This window comes from Labrus bergylta, chromosome 21, assembly GCF_963930695.1.
Source record: "Labrus bergylta chromosome 21, fLabBer1.1, whole genome shotgun sequence".
Taxonomy (NCBI): domain Eukaryota; kingdom Metazoa; phylum Chordata; class Actinopteri; order Labriformes; family Labridae; genus Labrus; species Labrus bergylta.
Window position 1 is genome coordinate 15,326,748 of NC_089215.1, and position 11,955 is coordinate 15,338,702.

The 11,955-nt window shown below is 46.0% G+C and overlaps 1 protein-coding gene across 2 annotated transcripts; it reads right to left on the bottom strand.

The window, feature by feature from the left end:
* Positions 1-5,761: 5,761 nt before the first annotated feature.
* On the bottom strand, positions 5,762-11,717 carry dhrs7cb (dehydrogenase/reductase (SDR family) member 7Cb). Of its 2 annotated transcripts, XM_065950044.1 has the most exons (7): positions 11,509-11,713; positions 10,362-10,518; positions 9,949-10,061; positions 8,625-8,835; positions 8,032-8,124; positions 6,184-6,345; positions 5,762-6,080 (listed from the first exon to the last, which is right to left on the bottom strand). In XM_065950044.1, exons 2-7 carry the CDS (start codon positions 10,513-10,515, stop codon positions 5,872-5,874), a joined length of 942 nt encoding a protein of 313 aa, XP_065806116.1. In that variant the 5' UTR covers positions 10,516-10,518; positions 11,509-11,713; the 3' UTR covers positions 5,762-5,871. The 2 variants fall into 2 exon arrangements, with proteins under 2 accessions (XP_065806116.1, XP_065806118.1); XM_065950046.1 differs by lacking the exon at positions 6,184-6,345 and having other exon boundaries at positions 11,509-11,717.
* Positions 11,718-11,955: the final 238 nt, after the last annotated feature.

The window sequence follows — 11,955 nt, forward strand, 5'->3', positions numbered from 1 at the left end:
GAGAGAGACAGAGAGAGAGAGGGAGAGAGAGACACATGGAGAGAGAGAGAGCGACAGACAGAGAGAGAGGGATAGAGAGACACATGGAGAAAGAGGGAGAGAGAGAGAGAGACAGACAGAGAGAGAGAGGGAGAGAGAGAGAGAGAGAAAGAAAGAGGGTCAACGCTGCACTTATCACTCGAGTCCTCGTCTTTGTTCTGGTCAAAGATTCCCGCTGTTTCCCACATTATCGTGCTCTGTGTGTCCAAACGAGAGGAAACCGAGGAGGGATTAAAGCGACATTACAAACTGTGCAGCCGTCTTGTTCTCTGCTGTGAGAAGTGCGGACGTGAAGGGATGTGAGGAGCAGTGCATGCTGGGATTCATCAGAGATTAGGGCAAACTTTCCCTTTAAGATTAAATATGTGTAATCTTTAAACCAAACAAGAGTGAGGGATTAGGAGGATTTCTATGACTAAAGAAATCCCTGCTCAAGATGACGTGATGCTGAGATTATACCTTGAAAGAAAACTTTAATCATGCAGAGCGGCTCGGGGCCCAAGCAGATTTCTTCCTCTTCTTCTTCTTCTTCTTCTTCTTCTTCTTCTTCTTCTTCTTCTCTGTGAACAACTGAGACCATGGAAGAGCGAAATAAAGATTCAAAACTCTCCTGGATGATTTTACATCCTGCTGTCTTCATCATCAGTGTGCTGATCTTTATTTTTCAAAAGGTTTGAATCCTTCAGTTCAGCTTCACGTGACATCAGCGCCCGCCTGGCTGCAGAGAAACCTTCCTGCTGCACACTTTACTCAGTGTCCACCTTCTTGTTTTGATCAGTGTTATGTTTTTATGGTCTGCTGTTGTTGAGTGTGATGCTCTAACCGACGAGGAGACGAGCCCAGGCAAGACCACACACCTGCTGTTTGTAAAAAACGATTCCAAAGAGACGAGATCTCACAGAAACCTGCGTGATCAAACGTGACTTGAGGAGAAAAACAAACATGGAGGATGATGGTCGTGGTCAGCTGGCTGTCCTGGCGTGCGTTCTGTTTTGCAGCGTAAAACGAGAAAAAGAACAAGACTGAATTCCTGGCTGAGAAGACGGTGAAGTCGCTCTCTGTTCGCCGCCATCTTTGTGAGCTGTTAAAGTGATGAAACATCCGGTTGGTGCCCTCTCTCATTGGCTGTCGCAGGTTTTCAGTCAGAGGCAGCCGGACCAGGATGATTCCAGATCAGGGAGGCCCTGATTCAAAAATAATCACAGTGACACCACACACGTTAGGATTATTTGGCCTTATAATCAGTTGCGACGAGCCTCAAATCAGGCCACGCCCCCTGGTCTATTTGGGCCTAAAATCATCGAGTATGTTTCCAGCCTGATAAGAAAACTGTGCGTCTTCAAGCTTCCTGATTGGACAAACACACATCTTTATGTCTCATCTGACAGTTTGCATCCAAAGTGAGGACAGACGGACAAACAGATCTTTGCCATGCAGACTTTATTTTAATACAGGCAGAGCCAGAACAACCCCCCCCAACCCCCCCACCATCGACATCATCATGGTGCCGCTGTGTGTTAAAGCTCAGGGAATCATTACCATGGCCTCTGCATAACCTCCATCACTCAGCTCTGTGTCAATAACCTGAGCGTTAAAAATTGATAAGGGTGATCACCTCGCTCATAGAGAGAGAGAGAGAGAGCGCCAAACGTCCCCGTTAGCTGCTTCTCATTTATAAGTCAGGAGGCATCACTCTGAATACGCCTGCAGGACAATCAGCTGATCTGCATCCTGCTTGTGGAGAGGGACCGTTATCCTCACATCACTCTCTCATATAACTGCACACTGTGATATGTAGATATGATGAATGTCCACTCAGGGCTTCCATACACATCACTCTCACATGATACTGAACACATCTTTAATTCTCAGCCAAGGGAGACATGATGCACACCTTTTTAATCCTCTCCATTCTCAATGAGATCTTTTTTTATTCTGTCAAATAACCAGATACACGCAGTGCACAGACAGACCACCAGGGGGGCAGACGGCATGACCTGCAGGACCTTTGGCAGTGAGAGAATCTGTGTGAGGAAGAATGTGCAACATGATAAATATATCAGAGATCAAGAATATCCTGTGTAAATGTCTCTCTGAGTCATGACTGTCTTCAATGAGTGAGAAGCTCGAGTCCTGCTGGCTGTGTTGTTGTCAGAGCCGTGTTTACATAGACGGGACGGCCGGCTCCTCCCCTTGTGTATAAAAGCTGTTTTAGTCAAGAACTAGGGAGATGAAGAACATACTCACTGATTATTTGGATGTTAGTAAGAGTTTTTAAGATCACACTCATTCCGTGTCATTTTACATGTTATGTGAAGCTACGAGCTAACTAAAGAGCGCTAACACAACAATGCAGGACACAGGTGATTGAAGCTCGAGAAGACGACGATTTTGTCCGCCGCTTGAGAACGTGAGTGGAGAAGGGTTTGGAGGTGTGTCTCTGGAGGAGAGCGGAGGCTTCAGTATGGAGGAGGTGTGGCCAAACAGGAAGTTTGTTTTTGTTTCATGCTGGAGCTCAAGAGCGACATCTACTGGATCAAAATGTCGCGCATTCTTCCTTTAACAAGTTTAACAAGAGAAAAGGCGAGAAATACAATCAGGAACCTATTTTTATGAACATGTATCCTCACATGAAACCGACTGACCTCCGCTTCATTCACTGAAACACATGTGACACATGTAAATGTGTGCGATCAAAACGCCAATTTAGAGCGACCAGCTGAGAGGAGTCCTTCCTGTGTGATGCCAGGAAATGTCACCGAGCTGCATTTATTCATCACACACACATTCCTGTCCGTCTCTATGGAGACAAAAGATCCTAAACTCCCCCGAGGAGAGTGACCTGGAGGACAGACGCACGCACACCAGCTGGACGTCACGCCAACACTTGACACACACACAGACACACACACACACACACACACACAGTGGACCAGACCCTGACTCATTAGCATCAGAAAAGAGGCTCTGTTCAAGTTATTTCTGATATCAAATATCATGAATCTATAAAATCTGTCTCTTTCTCTCCCCTCAGATTGTCGATCGTGCTCGGAGCTGCAGTGATCCCTCCGTGTCATCCTGCAGGTTAATACAAGGCCCGCTGCAGCCCTGAAGTGATGAGACCTATAAATCTATGGGCAACATGTAACTGGATGAGTCTGTCCTGAGTTTTTGGTTTCGTTTTGTATTTTTATTCATCAGACAACACTTCCTGTTTCATTTTGTCTTTTCCTTCCCCTTCGTGTTTGTTGTTATGTCCTTAGTTTCCTGTTGGTTTTCAGTCTTTCCTGTTATTTTTTGTAGTTCTTTCCCCGGTGTTTCATGTCTACTTCCTGCTCTTGTGTGTGGTTTCCCTCCACGTTGATCGCCCTCATCAGGGTCACCTGTCTCGTCTGTCACACCTGGTTTTGTCTCTTTAGTCTCTGTCACTGTCAGACGTCGATCTGAGGCGCTGGTTGTCAATAGGCGAGGCAGGCAACTGTAAGGGGCCCCCAAGCCAGTAGGAGGCCCCCACGGGCTGACAAACTTTAGCCTACAGCAGTGGCTCGGAATGCAAAATGGGGGCCCAATCAGAACTCTCCATTCCCTGCTTAGCGTTGCATTCATGTTTGCTGTGAAGACCAAAGTTATCTGTGTGTAAGTGAAAAGAGGTAAAAAGAGGAGGAAGAGGAACGATCCCGGCAGACACGATGTGATGAAGGCTGTTTGGAGGGACCCCCAATTCATTTTTAAAGAGGGCCCCGTCAGACTCGAGAATCGCCGCAGATATCCTCGTACCTCCAGGTGTTTCCTCCTGGCGTTTTTAGAGAGTTTCTTGTGGCTCTTTCTCCGTTTGGAATTTTAATTTCGCCTTCGTTTCTGACTTTCCGTAACGCTCTCTGTGTGAACATCATCGCGACCTGATCATCGTGGCATCACTGAAAGTGAAAATTTGATTTTATTATTTGACTTGCAGGCGGTGATTCAAACATTACAGGAACAGTAAAACTCTGAAACAATAATTAAGACGTAACATGAACTCTGGTCTGGGAGGTTGATCGGAGGAGTGGAGGTTTCGTCTCAGACATTAATATACCTGAACTGATTACGGCCCAGACTGGACCTGAAATGAGAGAGACATGCTGAGTTGAATAGGAAGGGATAAGGAAGGAGGGTGAAGGGATGAGGAAAGAGGGTGAAGGGATGAGGAAGGAGGGAAGGGAGGGTGGGTTGAAGGAACTGAGAAGTCTGCAAACAAAAAGCTTTACAGCGTCTGACCTGCATCAGAATCACTGCGCGCTGCTGCCACCTAGAGGACGAACTGAGAAATACACTCAGCTGAAATTAAAAATACTGGATCAAGACATTCTTTGTCTGTGTGTGTGTGTGTGTGTGTGTGTGTGTGTGTGTGTGTGTGTGTGTGTGTTTCTGTGTGTGTATGTGTGTGTGTGTGTGTGTGTGTGTGTGTGTGTGTGTGTGTGTGTGTGTCGTTGTGTGTGTGTTTGTGTGTATTGCTGTTGGTGTCTTCACCTTTCTCTCTTCTGCAGAAGCTGATTGAGCTCAAACACAAACACACACCCACACACACACACACACACACACACACACACACACACACACACACACACACACACACACACACACACACACACTCACAGTGAGGTGGTTCCTGGTTTGAATCCCTGTCTGACAGGAGCCTCTCTGTGTGGAGTTTGCATGTTCTCCCTGTGTGTGTAGGTTCTCTCCGGGTACTCTGTGTGGCTGGTTGACTGTCTCTATATGTCAGCTCTGTGATTGGCTGAACAGTCCCCTGCGACCCCGAACAGGAAAAGTGATATAGATGATGGATGGGTAAGAAAGGTCATTGGACATTTTAACGTGTTTGTTTTGTTTAAATTTCCTAAAAGTTTAGTTTTTTGCAGTTAATTTGTGTTTCCACTTTAAGGTTTTTATAAATAACTTTACTGTCATCATTCTGTGCTGCTTTTTAATGTGAAACTTCTGCACATTTATTTATAGCTTAGGTAGTTATTTAGTTAGTGTGAGCAGAAACAGGAACACAGGAGGACAGGTCTGTGGTAGTGCTGTAGATCGGTCTTGGTCTCAAGACCACTTTTTCGAAGGTCTCGGCCTTGTCTCGGGTCTTAGACTGGGCGGACTCTGGATTTGAAATCAAGACCACCACTGATAGACTATTTCTCCACGTCATCACTGACATTAGAAGGAAAACGCCTCTTTTTAAAAGAACAAATAACTTCAATTCATTTGTAGTTTGATTTTATCCCCCAGTTTCGGCTGGAGCCTTCCTGGTGTTACAGTCTAAGTGAGGGACATGGCCCCGAAACACAAGATGATGACTTTTCAGAGATATTTAAGGCCTTGGTCTTTCACTCTTAATGTCTTGGTCTTGGTTTTGACTCAGTCTAAATCCTGAAACTTATTGGTCTTGACTCTGTCTCACCCTGCCTTGGTCTTGGTCTTGGTCTTGGTCTTGGCCTTGGCCTTGTCCTGCCTTGGTTTTGGTCTTTACTCGTTCTCGATCCCTAAATATCTTGGTCTTGTCTCAGTCTTGGAGCACTCTGGTCTCGGGTATGTCCTGGTCTCGGTTAGTGTGGTCTTGACTACAACACTAGTCTGTAAAAGTGTTTCCTGTGGATCACTCGTGCATGTGAAGTGCGTGTTGTTGTTGGGGAGATTCAGTCGTAGAGGAGACACTCCAAACATGATTTAAAGAACATCTTCATTTCATGGGAATTCAACTTTTATTACATTTCTACAAACAAACGTCCTCCTGATGACCACGCAGCCTGACGGCTCTGCAGGCTCCGCAGGCTCCGCCTCTGGATGGCGTCTTTACTGCATCTGCTCGTTCAGCTCCGAGTCCTTCACTCCAGCAGCGAGCACGGCGAAGAGGAAGGATGGGAGGAGGGAGCGCAGCAGCAGCGCCACCCGGGGGACAGGGTGTGCCAGCACCACCTCCTTCTTCTTCCTGTTTACCGTCTGCATGATCTCATTGGCCAGGATGGACGGGCGCACACCGTGGGTCAGCTGGCTGGCGATGACTGTAGGAGAGAGGATACAGACTCACAAACTAATAACGTCACCTTTAACCTGCAGAGCGCTGTGAGCTGAAACCTGTGTAATCATTTATCTTCAGTCACTCACATGCAGACAGCGTGTTGGCTTTGGGGACGGACTCTTTAACGGGCGGCGGCTCGGAGGTGTTGATGAAGGTGTGACTGACGGTGCTCACCAAGATCCCATACTCCTCCACCTCAGCCCGCAGACAGTCGAAGAAGGCCTGAGCTGCATGCTTAGAGGCTGTGTCTGAGACATACACACACACAGACACACACACAGACACACACACACACACACACACACACACACACACATACAGAGAGACACACACACATACACACATACAGAGACACACACACACACACACACACACACACACACACACACACACACATACAGAGAGACACACACACATAGACACACACACACACACACACACACACACACACACACACACACACACACACACACACACACACACAGAGAGACACACACACATACAGAGACACACACACACACACACACACACACACAGGTGTGACTTAGCTATAGGTTAATTCCAAACATTTCAGAGTCTGATTGTTTCCATCTGTAAAACTAAACTGAGTGAACGTCTGCCAGCTTCACTTTTCTCTGAACGAGTTTCAGTTTATGGAAACTAAATTTAATGCAGAGACACGTGACTTTTCTTCACCTACGCTGAGGCATATAGGTATAGATCTCGATTAAGTCTCAAATTAAACCTGCGCCGACCCCTCAGGTGACCTGGGAAAGGTGTACTCAGTGTGTCCAGGATTCTCTCTCATCCTGCAGAATAAGTTTCTCTGAACACCTGATGTCTGCAGACCAAACGAGTCACAAAGCTCTTCGCTACCATTACACCATTAAAGGTTAAAATACCTAAAAACACAAACTCACGTTTTTACACGTTTCATTTGAATATCTTTTTTGTTTCACAGTAAATCATCACTACTCTCATTTACTCCAAAATAAATCAAACAAGATGTTCTCCTCCTGTCATTTAAAGGAGCAGTATGTAACTCTGACTCCTAGTGGTTAAAGTGGGTACTGCAGTCCAAATTCTAAACATCATAGAGAGCTGTCTCCCCCCCGGCCCCCTCCTCTCTAGAGTCGATGCTCACGCAGGTCACCATGTGGTGGACTCTGAAGCTTCAGTGTTTATCCAGCTCTGCATCGGTCTGTAAACCTTTCTGTGTTCTAACCTCTCTCCATTTATCAAAAGCATCTCCAATATTGATCCTAGTTTGAGCACGTTTCTGCTCATGGAGTTTATTAGAAACATGCAGAGGCTTTTTAGGTCGGGTACAATCACTTCTATCTGAACCACTTCTCTTGCCCTCCAGTTGAGAGCCTCTAATTTAAACCTCCCAAACTGCCAATAGCTAACAACGATAAACTTTCCTGTCCTTTTTACTTCAATCCTCATTTCAAGACTTTTATGGAGGAGACTCGTACATACTTGACATTTTGCAAAGGACATGCTAGAACCTTTTTTATATTCTAATCAATTCGATCAATCAATTCAATCGATTTTGGTTGAATATGTCTTTAGGTCCTGACAGAAATTGCTCGTTCTCTACCTCTTGCGTGCACGAGCCCACACTCAAAGCATGAGCTGAGGTCCGCTTCTGAACCAACGGCGCTCGTGCATGTAAGTGAGGGGCGTGGCTTTTGAGGGAGCACAGAGGGGAGTGGGTGGGTGTAGACAGATCACTGAGTGAATGTTACTTTCAAAGTCATGCTAGTTGTAGAAAATGACCAACCCTGCCTTTAACTTCTCCTACAATATGACATAAAAGATGTAAAGACTTTAGAGTTAAAGTATGATAAGAGTAAAGCTCCTTCACCTTTAGTGGGATATTTAAAGCAGCAGTATATTTTCAGGACGAACCCTTCACTGCTGTGACTCACATGAGCTCCTGAACGGCACGGCCAGTCTTCCATGGATGCTGGTAACGAGGACGATGTGACCCGATCGTCTGCAGATCATTGTGGGAAGAACACCTGCAACATGAGCGAGAGTCAGCATGGATCGAGCGTGTTCACACGGCAGCCATTTCTCTCTGATGTCACACTTAGGGTAGGAGGACAGGAGGGGGAGGGGGCAAACTTGAAAGAGAGCATTTGTTTTGATCATTGAAACATGGCCTCCTTGTAGACTGTGAAGAAACATGGACATGGTGGTCGCCACTTGAGGAACTGAACTTTTTCTGCACTTCATTTCTCAACACCGGATTTTGCACCTTGGACTTGATGCCTTTGTAGTTTTTCACTACCATGATTTTTGTGGTTCAATTGTTGAAATAAGAATTTGACAGATTTGCTCTTTCCTTCAATTTATAACCCTGAACGGAGCAGGTCAACAAAATAAAAGTGATATATGTTCCCACCCTTAGTGTGAGGTCAGAGGAAAATTACCTCTTAGGTAACAAAGATAAGAACCATCATCCTACAGGAAGTCTTTTCAGCCTGTCTGTAGATTTTCACAGTAAAGTCCAGCCCACCTTTAGCCAGAGAGCTGGGTCCAAAGTAGTTGATGTCCATGATGTTTCTGTCGAGCTCCAGAGAAACGCTCTGCACGGGGGCCTTCAGCTTCACGCTGCTGTTACAGATCAGCACATCCACACAGCCGTAACACTCCACCACCTCCGACACCATCTCCTCCACACTGTCCATGTCACTGAAGTCCAGGATCACCAGCTTCGGAGCAAACGTCTGCACGGACACACCACAGTGTTACTGCACGATATAAACCTGTGGAGCATATCATCAGTGTGTCCAGCATCCGAACACGCAGTATGTGTCTGTGCCATCACACAATAATGTTTAATTTTATTGAAGCCACAGTAATACAACTCATCCCTTTGCAGACTAACATTTCCAAACCTTGTGGTTTTACCATCCTGATGTCATTGGAGCAAGGAGAGATAAGATGTGGACAAAAAGGCGAAGCTGAAGAGAGGAAGGGGTTGATAGCGCTCAGAGTAAATATTCTCAGTCTGTTAACTTTCTGTCACAAATCCTCTCATATAGTACAAAGTAGTACTAAAAGTCTTGAGACCGCTTATTGAAGGTCTCAGTCTCGGAATCAAAACCGTTTTTACTCAATCTTGTCTCGGTCTCAGACTGAGCGGACTCTTGATTTTAAATTGAGACCGGTCAAGACCAAGTCTCGGGAAAGTCTTGGTGTCGGTTAGTGTGGTCTTATCTACAACACAACAGTTTTGTGCATCCATATTAATAACATATTGTCAGTTTGTCCCTCTGAAACACAGAGTTTGCTTTTATGAAACACATTGGTGGCACCATGCTGCCAACATTAGGGAGCGGAGACAGCTTTGAGCTCTAACCAATGAACAGACAGGAAAAGCAGTTAGCAGAAATCAATTAAACATCAGGAGCTGTGTTTTTTATAATAAGGTGATATCATTGATCTGAAATACATCAGCTCCGGCTGGTGTGAGGGACACCTGGAGGACAGTGAGCTGTCTCAGAGGATTCCCTGCTTTTGTGTTGAGGAGAAAATGTGGATTGAGGAGCAGAGGACGATGATAAACACAAGGACAGCTTGTTTGGTCTTTTCTCTGTGCTCTGATTAAAGCTGTGCTCTGTGGTAACATCCCAGTAACAGATAGTTGTGTTTACTGCGGCAGCCGGAGAGAAAGATTTCTGCCTCAGCAGGGACGTTTTCCAGAAGCATGACTCAGCAGCGCCACAATAAAGAGCGATGCTTTGGAACAGTTTACTCACAGTGTGGTTTATTTATGATGTTTCGGAGTGAAACTAATGGAAGACTTGTTTTATTTATGTGTGTATTTATGTCCTCACCTCTCTGGGGTCGGCGTCGTTCGTCAGAGAGTCGTACAGAGACTCCAGTTTGTCCCAGCTCGCCCCACACAGGATGAGTCTGGCCCCGCCCTTGTGGAAGAGATGGGCACACTCTGAACACAAACACAGAAAGATGCTGAATTACTGATTAGGAAAAGTTGGTGGAGAGCTACATGTGGAGGTGTTACTGTTTCACAGATCAGGACACAGATCCAAAAATGTGTTAGTTTGGGGGTGGGCAGACAGACAGATAGACAGACAGAGAGACAGACAGACAGAGAGGCAGGCAGACAGGCAGGCAGACAGACAGACAGACAGACAGACAGACAGACAGACAGACAATATATGATGTAAACAAACCCTTCATGGCAGTGAAAAGGGAAGTGATTAAACAGAGAAGTGGGATCTTGTACCTGTTCCGACCCCAGAAACGGCATCAGTGATGACCACCACTTTGTTCTTCACTAAAGACTTGGACATGTACCGCATGACCTCATTGTAGATGTAGTAAACGCCCGCCGCCACTACGACCAGCAGGGGGAGCACCGCCACCGAGGGGAGGGTCATGATCTGAGGAGGATCAGAAGAGAAAGAAACAATGTGATCAGGTTTTCGCTCCTTTGTCTAATGATAACTAGCTGCAGGAGCTGGGAACCGAACCCCCAAACTTCGAGTTGAGAGACGACCAACTCTACCACTGATCCACAGCCAGGAAATGAGCTACAGGACGGCCTTGAAATTGGGCCACGTGCTTGGAGGGCTATAGCTCCTTGTGTGTGGTATGTGCATCAACCACTAGGCCACCGGCGCCTAAAACCACACGATTTACACGTGCTTGGAGGGCTATAGCTCGTTGTGTGTGGTATGTGCATCAACCACTAGGCCACCGGCGCCTAAAACCACACAATTTAAAATATCTATAACTGTTTGAGTGTGTTCAGATACATACTCTGTGCTCATGAATCCAAAGGTAGAGTTTGAAAACATAAAGTTTTAAAAGTAGTAAACTATTGGAAGTAGGTCCCACCCACAACTAAAAACAAGCCCTTTGTTTATTTGCATCCTGTATGTCGACACGTTGCAGCTTTTTGTTCCTCTGTGATGTGAAATAAAGACACCTCCATTGTTAATCTCTCTTTGGTCAAACTTCCCTTGTGAAGTGAGTTTAAGGAGAGCAGCTAAATATATTCTGCCCCACAGATACCGCTCACTGTGTCACCCCGGGGAAGTTGTCATAAGATACCCCGAGGAGGGGGGGTGGTGGTGGGTCGAGGGGGGGCAACTGAGGAGGCTGGCTTCCTATTTCCAAGCAGAGCGTGACCTTATCTGCCCCTTATCTGTACTTTGATTAACATGAAGATCAGCGCTAATCCACATTAAAAACCTGTCCACAGAGACACAGTTCACACACCAGACCTGAATATATGGGCTGATCAGATCCCATCGGGTTAAAGAGGGCACATCTATAGTAACCACACAACACACACACACACACACACACACACACACACACACACACACACACACACCTGTAATCTGTTTTATTCTTGGTTCACTTACAGCACGATGAGGGAGTTAATCCTTCAGCAGGACGGCCTGTTGTTGTTTTCAGGGTGTAGTTAGGTAACAGAGTCTCTTCGCCTCCCTCGCTCAGTGTCCCTCGTCCATTCACACAGCTCTCTCTCTCTCTCTGTCTTTCTCTCTGTCTCTCTCTGTCTGTCTCTCTCGCTCTCTCTCTCTCTCTCTCTGTCTGTCTGTCTGTCTGTCCCTCTGTCTGTCTGTCTGTCCACTTGAACCTTCTGCTTATAATAGCCTCTGCTTCAGTCAGCCATTAATACACACTGATGCAGTGAAGGCTATCTGAGGCATGCTCCCTTGTTGCCAGCGTGTAGAGAGGACCTGCACATATGAGAGACTCACATACACTTTGTGTGTTTATCCCTGCAGCTCTTCAGTCTTTTATGTCGACATTGGTCAGTTTATTTTTCTACAGTTCCATGAGAGTGA

Bases quoted from the DNA above. Each gene is read 5' to 3' on its own strand.
- dhrs7cb (XM_065950044.1), bottom strand. From the start codon at position 10,515: ATGACCCTCCCCTCGGTGGCGGTGCTCCCCCTGCTGGTCGTAGTGGCG. The intron at 10,062-10,361 runs GTACAAGATCCC...GTTTGTGTTCAG, and splicing joins CGTTTCTGGGGTCGGAACAG to AGTGTGCCCATCTCTTCCAC. The intron at 6,346-8,031 runs GTGAGTCACAGC...TGTATGTCTCAG, and splicing joins CGTGCCGTTCAGGAGCTCAT to ACACAGCCTCTAAGCATGCA.